The sequence below is a fragment of the Cotesia glomerata genome, linkage group LG3 (assembly GCF_020080835.1).
Source record: "Cotesia glomerata isolate CgM1 linkage group LG3, MPM_Cglom_v2.3, whole genome shotgun sequence".
Classification (NCBI taxonomy): Eukaryota; Metazoa; Arthropoda; class Insecta; order Hymenoptera; family Braconidae; genus Cotesia; species Cotesia glomerata.
This window is the reverse complement of record NC_058160.1, coordinates 25,496,857-25,509,182: the sequence shown is the minus strand read 5'-3', so window position 1 is coordinate 25,509,182 and position 12,326 is coordinate 25,496,857. Positions and strand designations below refer to the sequence as shown.

The 12,326-nt window shown below is 26.7% G+C and overlaps 3 protein-coding genes across 4 annotated transcripts in view; 1 reads left to right on the top strand and 2 right to left on the bottom strand.

Moving 5' to 3' along the window:
- Positions 1 to 1,912: 1,912 nt before the first annotated feature.
- Positions 1,913 to 3,342, bottom strand: LOC123262073 (mothers against decapentaplegic homolog 4-like). Its single transcript, XM_044724082.1, has 5 exons — positions 3,070 to 3,342; positions 2,865 to 2,948; positions 2,519 to 2,770; positions 2,120 to 2,454; positions 1,913 to 1,994 (listed from the first exon to the last, which is right to left on the bottom strand). Exons 1-5 carry the CDS (start codon positions 3,122 to 3,124, stop codon positions 1,944 to 1,946), a joined length of 777 nt encoding a protein of 258 aa, XP_044580017.1. The 5' UTR covers positions 3,125 to 3,342; the 3' UTR covers positions 1,913 to 1,943.
- A 1,139-nt stretch (positions 3,343 to 4,481) lies between these two features.
- On the top strand, positions 4,482 to 6,987 carry LOC123262071 (RPII140-upstream gene protein). Its single transcript, XM_044724081.1, has 4 exons — positions 4,482 to 4,699; positions 4,771 to 5,025; positions 5,100 to 5,348; positions 6,885 to 6,987. Exons 1-4 carry the CDS (start codon positions 4,515 to 4,517, stop codon positions 6,979 to 6,981), a joined length of 786 nt encoding a protein of 261 aa, XP_044580016.1. The 5' UTR covers positions 4,482 to 4,514; the 3' UTR covers positions 6,982 to 6,987.
- Positions 6,988 to 7,094: 107 nt separating this feature from the next.
- The window catches only part of LOC123262070 (twinfilin), a 12,557-nt gene continuing 7,325 nt past the window's right edge, over positions 7,095 to 12,326 (bottom strand). Inside the window, exon 5 of one of the 2 annotated variants that reach the window (XM_044724078.1) lies at positions 7,095 to 7,735. In XM_044724078.1, the coding sequence (XP_044580013.1) occupies positions 7,568 to 7,735 (168 nt within the window). In that variant the 3' untranslated portion in view covers positions 7,095 to 7,567. Of the gene's footprint in view, positions 7,736 to 7,918; positions 7,961 to 12,326 lie in introns of those variants that run through there. The other variant, XM_044724080.1, reaches the window with a different exon arrangement.

The following is a 12,326-nucleotide window of genomic DNA, read 5'->3' as shown; positions in this document are numbered from 1 at the left end:
AATTATTTTAAATTATATTTTATATTTACTTTCTAAGTTCTAGAAATTTATTAATTCGGAATGTTGTCAATCTGACTAGTTGACTGTAACCCAAATTTTCGCACACATCTGGTATTGATTTGAAATTATTTTTTCAAGTTAATTATAAGAAAAAAATATTTTTTTTTTTAATTTCGAGATTTGGAATTTTTTCATTAAAATTTATTTTTTCATTGTCTTGTTGTTCATATCCATAATTAATTCATAAAAATAACGATTCACAGTTTGGTGGAAATATTTATCGAATGTTTATTTAAATTTTCACAACGTTTCGTCGGTTTCCCGACTTCCTCAGGTGCTAGAACAATTAAATGCAAAATACTTTACAACAATATTCTAATAATCACATTACAAAATATTATCATAACATTGTATATAAACTCAACTAAAAAATTAAATTTATGACTTAGTCTAAGAATACATCAAAACACATACCTCAATTATTAAACATCAATTGTTAAAATCATGTTAAATGATGTTAGCCTGTCTTGATTCATTTAACATGATTTTAACAATTGATGTTTAATAATTGAGGTATGTATGTTTTGATGTATTCTTAGACTAAGTCATAAATTTAATTTTTTAGTTGAGTTTATATACAATGTTATAATAATATTTTGTAATGTGATTATTAGAATATTATTATAAAGTATTTTGTATTTAATTGTTCTAGCACCTGAGGAAGTCGGGAAACCGACGAAACGTTGTGAAAATTTAAATAAACATCGAATAAATATTTCCATCAAACTGTGAATCATTATTTTTATTTTTATTAAAACTAAATTGTTGGTTTTTTTTTCATAGAAATTTTTCATTTACATAATTTTTCACTATACATAAAATAACAATAAATACGTTTAAAAACAATTTTAAATTATAATTCTTACTTAAAGAAATAAAAAAATTCAGTGAAAATAAATAAATGTACACGATTGTCTTTTATCCAAAAAAATAAACACGGATTTACAAATTGCATGAGTTATTTTAATAAAAAAAAAGAATCTGTTACTTATCTATTTATAAATTAAAATTTTTTCAATAACAATACTGTTAAAACTAACCAAATGATTTGTCTTATCTTATACACACATTCAACGAACTAATTCTAAGAATATTTGAAATATATACACGGAAAAAAGTAAATTGTAATAAATAACAGTCGATTTATAATAAGTAATGATCAACTGCTAAAAATTACCATTTCAAACAGTAAAATCGTGATTTTACTATTCACATTATAATATTTACAATTTACTCTTTACATAGAAGAAAATACTATTTCAAACAGTAATATTCGCTATGTAAATGTCTAAAATGTTCAAGTATAATAATTAAGAATTCAGACTTTGATATTTATCATTTCGTACCTAAAAAATGATGTTATGATATGTAAAAAGTATAAAATAAAGTTAGTAAATTTTTAATACAAGCAACGTCAATATTTACAAAGTAAAATGGTAAATTTTAAACGCAACGCTAAAAATTAAACTGTAATTATTGACTTGCTTGGACTGGTAAAATGTATATTTTAAAAGTATAATTTTTACTGTTTTAAATGTTAAATTCTCCCATAGTGAGACCCCCTTCTCTTTTATTTGTATTCCCCTTCTCCTCATAATATCGGCTACATATTGAAATGGCAATTTTTACTGTTTGAAATTGTAATTTTTTAAGATAAAAAAGTCGTTATTTACTATAGTGATAGCTACTAATCACTTATTTTAGATATTAAATTATAAATTGTGGGTTTTATACTTTCTACATTAAGTTCTGTAATATTTATATTTTTGCCACCCCGATGTCCGCTTTACTGTTTGAAACTATAAAAATTAATCGGAATCCGAGTGAATATTACAGTTTACTTTTTTCCGTGTAATAATAAATTTTTTTAATTTACAAATATCTCACTGACTAAGAAGAATATCAAGTAATTTTGAAGCTGGGTGGAAAAAAATCTAAAAATAATCATAAAAAAAGATTAACAATTATTTAAACACAAAATCTTATTTATGTTATATAAAAATTTCTTGGAAGGTTATTAACTTTGTTTTGGATTTTTAAAATAAAGAAAAATTCTTACTTCTAACCAGCATGGCGTTTCATTAATAGTCTTCTTTGGACAATTAGGACCCCATACTTCACCAAAGCTTACATAAATAGTAAAAAATTCCTTGAAATTATTTTTGTCATTCTTAGAGCTGGGATCAGAATTAATACGCATCTTCATTTGCTCGTTAGCTAAAATCATGCTGAATATTTTATTGTAAGCATGTGTACAAATTTGTAGGGCACCAGTTTTATTGATTAATATATTTTCTTTGGTAAGAAAATTTGATTCTACAAAAATTTTTTGATTGCAGTTCTGTCGCAACCAAATATCGCCATTTGTTTGCAAGTATATAATGATACCCTGGCCTGCATAAGAATGAAAAAAAATATTTAAAAAAACAAATTCAAATATTAATTTAATTTAACTTACCGATATTATTCTTTATTGTTTCACTAATTTTATTGCGAGACTCGTTAGTAAGTTTACCCAAGCATAAACTAGTGTTATTATTACTGTAATTCGTGTAGTTATTAACATTTACTTCCAGAGAATTATTTGTTACATGAAATGTCTCACCCACTTGGGTGTTGAATTCATAATATTTTATAGAACACCAATTTTCAAATACTCTATAGTCACTAAATAGTTCCTTCATAGCTTCTTCATTTTTATTGCTCGTACCTTAAATAGTTATCAAATAATTTAGTCAATTTAATTTATAAGTAACTTTTTTTATACAAAAATTATTTTATTTTACTGCTATTATAAAACGTACCATTTGATGGAGAATACTGGGAAATTTTTTCAGTATCATCTTTCGATTGCAATTTTCCATTTTTGCATACACGGTCAGATTTTTCTGCAATATAAGTTAAAAAATTAAAAATTTACAATAAATATTAAAAAATTCATAATAAATATTAAATATAATTGATTTTGAAGAACTATTGTACTTTGAATTCAAATAAGTTGAACTATACCAGATTGTCTTGGAGTTGACTTTGTCAAATCATCATTTGGACTGTCGTTGACCATTTTGTGATATTATTTTGAGATATAAAACGATAAAAAGAATACTTGTTAAAATAAAAAAATAAAAATTATCTTCAAGAGAAAAATATTTGAGCGACCTATCGTTACATCGGTTGTAAAGAAACTGTCTACTGTCTTAATTTGACTAATTACCCCTAATTTCATCCATGTGCTTTTCGGATTACGCCCTCTTCGTTGGTGTGTAAATTTTGGGACCTATTTGCCCTCAGTAAAGAGTGGGGCTTAATAAAATGTGTCATACTGCCGAAAATTTTCTCTGTCAAAACGCCATTAAGTCTCAATCTCTATTGATATAATTTTATATTTGTCGTTCAACTTAGTTAATGTATTTATAATTACTTTTAATGACTTTTTCATGCTAAATATGAGTAATGACAGCAAACTGTTCAACGAGTCTACAAATAATATTACAAAGTTGTAAAAAAAAAAAAAAATAAATATTTGTAAACTGCGTTTTGATCGCTCAAACCATTTAAAAGTCATAAAGAGTTTACGCACACACAGAAACATAGTTACATCCTCGGAGAAATAGTTAAAACTGCTTCCTAGGACCTTCAAATGTCAACATTGACGTTGGCAGTCACTTGACTATTTAAAAAAATTTTTTTTAACAAATAAATTTGTTCAAAAAAATTATTTATAAAAAATTGCATTTTTAATTTTTCTAAATTTTTTACAAGTCAATTTTTTTTCTAATTATTTTCAACTATAACTTACTTGTTAAAAAAATTCTTAAAATTATTCAATATCTATTAAATTAATTTTCATCCTTCAAACATGAAAATTAGATGAGAATTCAATTTTAGAAAATTGCGTTGAAATCAATAACTTGTCGATTTTTTAAAATCATTAATTTTTATAACAGGAAGTCAATAAAAGACACTGACGTATTAACTAACATTAGAAATTTTTTTTATAATTTTATAGCAATTAAATTATTATTTATTTATTTATTTATTCATTCATTCATTTGAATGCCAATCAGCATTAGTACATTTCTTAAATTATTAGATATAAATTATGAATTTTAAATTCTGGATTTTGGCTCGAAAATTGCACTATAATAAGTTCAAGTTTTTTTTGCCGATGCTAAGAGAAAATAAAAATTTAAAATAAAAATGCAGCACGTGAAAAAAAAAAAAATTATTAGTGGAAATTTTTTAAAGCATTTTTTTTATAAAAATTAAAAAATTTGACAGTTATCAGCTAATTTCACTACCAAGTTAAAAATGACCATTTCTTCATTCAATGAATTTAAAAATAGTATCAAAGAATTTAAAAACAAACCTGCAACGCCATCTGCTGCTTAAAAGTATTGAATAATAAAAATATCAGTATCCATGTGTCGTTTGGTTATAAAGTATATTTATTAATGAATAATTTTAATAAAAAATTTAGAATGGCATGTATTTTTTTACGCCGATTTCATCCTGAAAGACTAGCATTTATTGGTTTATTAACTACAGATCCTGACTATGATCAGGTAGTAGGATCCAGTATCTTGGATGAAGAACCTAAAACCGGGGTAGATGGACTTCGCCGAGTGTTTGTACCAGGGTAAGTAATAGCATGAAATAAAATAATAACTTAAAATTATATATCTAAAATTAATCATCTTTATTTTATAGAAAATACGGAGAACTGTCTGCAGAATTTACAACACTCATTCATATGTCATCTGCCAGCATCTTCTTGGGAGCAGGTTTCGGTGCTTTGAGGCAAGCGCGTACTGCTTTTCTTAATTTTATTGAAAATAATGATGCGACTAAGTTTCAAAATCATCTGGAAGCTAAACGTCAACTACAACACCGGGTTACACTGGCTATGGGTACAGGAGCCGCAAAATGGGGCTACCGAATTGGAATGTTCTCAACTATTTTTTTGTGAGACTGTCAATTACTTACTTTCTTAATTTAAAGGCATGACAGGTTGAAAAAAAATATACAATTTATTTCAGAACAACTAGTACAGCAGTAGCTGCGTGGAGAGGGGAAGATGGAGTCCTGGAGTATGTTATTGCTGGTATGACCGCTGGTGGACTGTTCAAAGTCAATATGGGAGTCAAAGGATTTATAGCTGGATCACTAATTGGTGCTTTTGTGGGTTCAATAACTGGATTATTTTTCGATGGACTTTTTTGGATTTCTGGTACATCGATGAGATCATTACAAGAAACCCAGAAAAAAATTGCAGAGTTACGTGAGGAGTAAGTTTGATTTTTTTTTTAATTTATTGCTATTTTCTTAAGGGGGGACACCGTGATTTTCGGGAATTTTTTTGACAGAAAAAAAAGGAATTTGGGGATCGGATTTTTTTTTATTTTATTAAGGGTACATTAAAGATTATTACTCTAAATTTTTATTAAAAAATATTTAATTATTACAAAGTTATTAACAATCTCGTAGAGCACTAGAAAAAATTTCCCCTTGGTCGCATCGATAACTCAAAAACGGATCATCTAAACATAAAAACCCAACCCTGATAGCTTCCTCATACTATAACTTTCAGATAACCTAGTGCCGCGATTTATAGATAATTTGACGAAAAGTAGTTGGCAATATAGTTTTAATCTACAAGTTGTCGTAAAGTTTTTAAATATCGGCACTATTTTATTGTTTTTTGGTTTGGTTTGAAAAAGAATGTTATTTTCAATGCTTTCTTTTTACATAGTTAAGTAATAATATTCTTATAAAAAACTTAAACACTAATATATTTTATATTGAAAAGTCATCACATGATGCTCTTATCAATAATCAATTATTGAAAAAAAAAAAATAAATATTTTCTTAAATTATTAATTTTCTCTTAGTATAAGATAGTAAATTTATTAGTACTAGTTATATATTTAATGGTATGGAAAAATTAAAAATTTTAAAATATAAAAAACCATTGCAACTTTAGCTTGCCTTCTTAAGGCGTATGAAGGGGTGGGAACTATTTTATTGTCAACTTGCATATAAGGATGGGCATTTGTAGACTTGACGTTAACTTAACGATAACTTGTTGCTAACTTATCTACAAAAACTTATAGTATGAGGTGGCTATCAGAAGAATTGCTTTTTTATCAGTAAGGACTCAAGCGTCACAAAAAAAATGTTGACTTTTTGATAGATTTTACTCAGCAAGAAGTTAAAAAATTAATAATCGTCAACTTAAATTCAACAAAACATTAACAAAAAAAAAATTGTGCTGCTTGGGGATGTGGTTATCGTTGCACGTACGGAATTTTAAAAATTTTGATATTATTAAGATTTTTTTAGCCGACTTAAAACAAAAAAAAAAAAACAGTAAAAATAATGAGAAAATTTTCAATCAGTCGCCATTTTTTTGAAAATTAAAATATTCAAAATTCCGTGCGTGCAACGATAACTATATTCTTACTGAATAAAAAGCAATTTGGGTTTTTATTTTCAAATGATCCCTTTTTGAGTTATCGATGCGACCACGGAGGGGGAAATTTTTTCTAGTGCTCTACTAGATTGTTAATAACTTTGTAATAATTTAATATTTTTTAATAAAAATTTAAGGTAATAATCTTTAATGCACCCTTAATAAAACAAAAAAAAACCCGATTCCCAAATTCCTTTATTTTTCCTGTCAAAAAAATTCCCGAAAATCACCTCTTTTTCTCGATCGTCACAGTGGTTCCCCCTTAATTCCAGTCTTTGAAAACATTAAATATGAAATCTATAATTTTGTTAATTATTCAAGATTAATAACTAATTAAACATATTATTTTTAGTGGGTTGCGCAAACAAAGAGACGAATATCTTAATAAAGAGTACGGTGAAGTACGAAACATTGTTGTTGGCCAAGAAAACAAGAGCGAAGGCGCATAAAGAACAGAAAAAAAAAACTAAATAATCTTAATATAGTTTTTTGTACATACTAGTTATTTGTTAAATTTAATTCATATATTAATTTATTAAAAAAAAATGAAGAAACAACAAAGTCATGTTGGTATACTTTTATTTTGCTAAATTGATAATTTACAAAAAAAAATCTGTAAACACATTAAATACTTTCAATTATTGACATACTATTTAAAAACTACTTGTAGGCCATGAAGTTATAACTTGACAATTAATTGTCAATAAATTTGTAAAATAACGTTACCTACCTTATTGCATATAATACATAAAAATTTACATAATTATAATTTTTAAATTCATTAAAAAAGCATTGGAATTAACAATCCTGCTTTTAGAATAGGCCTGATTAAATGCTTAACTAGTAAATAAATTTAATACTATAATGATACTAGTACATGTTTAAATTGATTAAATAAATAATGAATTTTAAAATAACAAAATGCACTATAATCTCACGTAGTCAATAGACTAAAGTCCCTACCACCCTGTTTGTGATTGCGAAAACAAAAAAAAAAAATCAAAAGAAAAATTACACACGCAATAAAATAATTAATTATGATTCTTCTTGCTTATCTAAGTCCTGGACCTTGGTAATACGTTTGGCACCTCTGCCGGGGGGTCCTTTCGGCTTAGCAAATTTTGGCCGGTGTAAATTGACTTTTGGGTGTAGCTCCTCTTGTAAAAATCCTTCGGTTAATTCCGTTGCATCATCTATCTCTAGCTACACATTCAACAAATTCCAAATAAATTATTCTACGGTATCAATTTTAAATCATAATCATAATAATTAAAATAATAATAATTGTTCATAATCGATATTGAATTAAGACGAAAAAAGGATTTGATTTTTTTTCAGGCCTATTCTGTAAGCAACTATTTTATTAATACTATTTACTATTAATTACATACCATTCGATGATTAACCTTTGCCACGTGTGCTTGGAACCTAATAAATAAACATCTAATTTATCTATTACATTTATTTTATTTTATTTATATAAAGAAAAAAAAAATATTTTATTCAACGGTGGATTTTTTGTAATAATGATTTAACACTTGGTCAATTTCAATTGTATAGTATTTTATTATACATATAGCATCATTAATAATTATATTGGCAAGGTATACAATTTTTTTTTTTTTTTTTTTTAATTGCAACATTTAAACTAGTTCAAAAAAATTTATAATTAGGTAAGTATAATAATTAATTTGATTATAAGGAAAAAAAACTTACAGAATAGGCCAAGGATTAATACAAAATTTTAATAAACAAGTTAATCCAAAATTTCATGCATTAATTATATTAATGAACAATATTATAATTAGGAACACAATTTGATATATTTTTGAGCATTGCTGATTAATATTTAATTAATAATAATAATAATTATAATCGATTGGCCTTTTATTAATAACATTAGCATTATTATTATTTACTTTAAAGATTAAATTATGGCCAGCAATAAATCAGACTATATTTTTAATAAAATTAATTACAACAAATAATTGTTATTTAATAATGATTAGGCCAAAAATTGTTAATATGTTAATTATGATTTTTTATCGACGTTTATTTAATTTTATTTTTTGTTGACAGGAAAGTTTTTAAATTTTTATAAAAATCTACGTGATTTAAAAAAATACATCACGAAAAATATAATGCCTTTCTGTTTTTTTTTTTAAATTTTTTCTTTTTTGTTTCTTCTAGATCGACTACTTTTATTTATTATACTGGCGTAAATCTTTATTTGTGGAATAATTTTGTTGATTGATCAATACTTTGTTGAGATTTACATTTATAAATAATTAAAATGGAATTTAAAAAATTATTTTCTCAAATTTTTAGTCAGTGATACTTATTAATCAGTCTTAACATACATAAAAATATGATTTAACTTTTTTTTAGCGCGAATTTATAAATTTTTTAGTCATCATATTGTAAAGTTTTGATTATTAGTTAATTTGAAATTTTTTTTTATAATTAGTTATCAATTATAAAAGCACAAAATAATATTATTTTTTCAATCATTTTGAAAACAAATTATCTTGTACAATAAAAATTATAATTTTGAAATAGACTCACATCGTTGTTTCTATATTTAATCTAATATATTTATATCTATATATTTTCTTCAACTATGTAATTAATATGTTATAATAATGAATATTACGTGGTAGAGAAGTTAGGCGAGTGGCATTTTAATTAATATAATCAGCTAAAGCCTATGGAATTTACCTAACTCTCTAATAATCACAAATGGCCAACTTGCCAAATATACTGTATTTTAATTTATTTGTTTTTAATCAACGATAAATTATTTAAATATAATGCCTGGAGTGAATTTCACGGTCATGTCTTCAGTTTATTTTGTACGTTTAGTTTCACAAATTATTAACCATAGATCATTTCGTTGCTTTTAAAAAATTTTCATAAATGTAAATATAATAAAAATAAAAAATAAAATATTTGTGCTGCCATTTTTTTGCAACTAAACAATCAATGCTTAAAAAAATTATTTCAATAATCTATATTAATAAGAGAATAAGCAAAATTTTGTGGTCAGTGTATTTATATGATAAAATGGGTTTTAATGGTTAAATTTGGTACCGTTGGAAAAGTCTTGGCCTGAAGTTTTGCCTTTTCATAGTTTCATATCATTCTCACCAATAATTAATTTATAATGATAAGTATTTAGGGTGCATTCGAAAATACTCTATCTCTAGATACATAATTAAAAAATGACCTTGTATCTCTTGAACTATTGACATTTTTAAAGATATAAACTCATTCTGATGTTACACTTATCAAGAGTTTTTATTTGAGTACCCACATGAATTTTGATATATATTTCAAATATACATATATATATAATATATATAAATATATGAAAAATTGATGTGGGTACTCAAATGAAAGGTCTTGATGAGAGTAACATCGGGATGAGCTTATATCTTTAAAAATGTCAATAGTTAATAAAGTACAGTGCAATTTAACAAAAATCATTATTTAATAAAGCAAAATTTCATTTATTTAAAGTTCATAAGTTACGGCAGTCACATAATGACTACAAGGTTGCTACTCTGTATTAAATATCTAACAAGGAAACTCTCTCCGGTGTCCCCCTCCGATTTTGATGAAACTGAGATATGTTATTCTCCGTCGAAATCTAAGAGACACGTATTTTTTTTTATCTGCGGAAAAACATTTCTAGGGGGTGAAACTACCCCTCAAAGTTTAGCCTCCAAAGGTGTTTTTCAAGTTTCGCATACTTGCAGCTTTAAATAGTCAACATGGGACCACATTGCATAATTTTCTAGGGTGGAAAATCATGAAAAATGCTTTGGTTTTATAATAAAACACGGATAGAACAAAAGTTATGAGGGTTGAAAATCAGCAAAAACTTTTATGAGAAAACTTATCTGATGGATTTCAATGAAACCAACGGCAACCGGAAGAGGAAAAAAAATAGAGAATACGTCTTTCAGGTTTTTCCTGAAAATTAAGTTTAGTAAGTGAACATCCCTTAAGCATATTGTATCTTCATTACTGGACCACCAAGAAAATATCGTTTTATATTAGATATCGAGTGGAATTTCATCAATAATTAATTTGTTTCGGTAACATTTCTAGCATTTGCAGGAAATAATCAATAATATTATATCTTAATATTTTGACTTCTACTTTGTTTACTTCCTCATCCCAAATCCTTATTTTGTGTATCTGGGACATCATAACATTTAATTATAAACATGTCATGTAACGTGAATCTGTTTTGGAAAAAAAGAAAAAGAAAAATGCTTACAATATATGCTTCTACTATAATCAAATTAAATTTTAAAAATAATTTACGAAATGATTTTTACAAAGACTGGTTAATATTTTCTTGATGTTTCTTATGAAATTTAATACTTAAATTCACTCATTTTGTCATATGCAAGATCTATTCAATATATGTTTTGCAATCGTGATGTTCTATGAAAAAAATGTTGAAAACACAACGATCTTTTTGCAACCATGAACCAAGCGGATAATTGCTTTCTTTGCTCTCTGACAACCTGGACAACTCACAATGAGAATTGCATGATCCAGAAAATGCAAAACCATAGGATTTTCGAACTCATCTGGTTTTTACTCTGTGTAGCCACTTTTGTACCACGAGTACTTGAATAAATTTTATGCGTAGCCTGAGGAGATGACAATTGGATAAGTGTGTAAAGTGGATTGTAATTTTATAATGTTATTTCAGTAAATGCAAGTTTATGTCCAAATTCATCAAAACTGTAACGATCCGAAAAGCATCGAACAAAATTTTTCCAAGCACTCTCGGAACTAAAACGATCAAGCGGTTGAATTTTCCCCAGTTGTACCTTTTGGTAAAGATCATTACTTCCAGGCATCTTTTATTTGTTGGTTTAACGCTTTGCGTACAACTTGGAGGAGCTAATGCCCAGTCCATGAGTCACCTCTAGTAATAAAGATTTTGGGCCCGACATTTGAAAACACCCTCCAACCAAATTTCTGAAATGATCTCGAAAAATTAAAAATATGAACTATTTGTATCAACAATAACTTTCTTGCGCAAAACCAGAAAAAAAATAAAGAATAATTAATACCTGATGTAAGTTTGATTTTTGATGCTTCTATGGCATACATTATGAGGTCTAAAAAGTGTTGTTTCAAACCATTGGTCCGAACCTTTACCACACTCGGTTCTTAGGAACTGTGTGGGGGGATAAAGTTTCCATCAGCGGATACAGTTGGTTTGAACCAACGCCTATGAGTAGTAGAAGTAACAGAGTGTACAAGACATGCTACTTACTCTCTCCTTCAACAGCTAAAAGTCTTGATCCGGAATGCATTTCCAACTGAAAACCACTTTTGGTCCAATTATATAATGCTTGTTAATTCATGTACCTTAATTTTGTGTTTTACATTATTACCTAATTCCCCAGCTTCGTTGTTTTAATGATTTACTATCTTCACTGGTTTTTGGACGTGATAAACCTATGGATTTTGCTGGATTACTGATGCGGTGATGGTGTTTTGAATGACGCGATCCACTTTGGTTGAGTGCTTTTAAACGGAAATCTTCCCGCACCACTCCTCTTTTGAGCTTAAAGGCCCTCTATCTTTTATGCGTCACAATCATGTACGATTAAACCTGCATCTATAGTTGCTTGGTAAATTTGTAATGTATATTCACAAATTCTTAAGCTAATTCTTCCTTATAAGTCCCTCCCTGATTTAAAGTATGAGTTCATCTTCTGCAACTGTCGCACAGATTACCCTTCCTTTCTAAATTTTTGTCTAA

Coding starts and splice junctions, on each gene's coding strand:
- LOC123262073 (XM_044724082.1), bottom strand. CDS start 3,124: ATGGTCAACGACAGTCCAAATGATGATTTGACAAAGTCAACTCCAAGA. Junction 2,771..2,864: donor CCAGTATTCTCCATCAAATG/GTACGTTTTATA, acceptor TAACTATTTAAG/GTACGAGCAATAAAAATGAA. Junction 2,455..2,518: donor AACAATAAAGAATAATATCG/GTAAGTTAAATT, acceptor ATTCTTATGCAG/GCCAGGGTATCATTATATAC.
- LOC123262071 (XM_044724081.1), top strand. CDS start 4,515: ATGAATAATTTTAATAAAAAATTTAGAATGGCATGTATTTTTTTACGC. Junction 5,026..5,099: donor ATGTTCTCAACTATTTTTTT/GTGAGACTGTCA, acceptor AATTTATTTCAG/AACAACTAGTACAGCAGTAG. Junction 5,349..6,884: donor ATTGCAGAGTTACGTGAGGA/GTAAGTTTGATT, acceptor TATTATTTTTAG/TGGGTTGCGCAAACAAAGAG.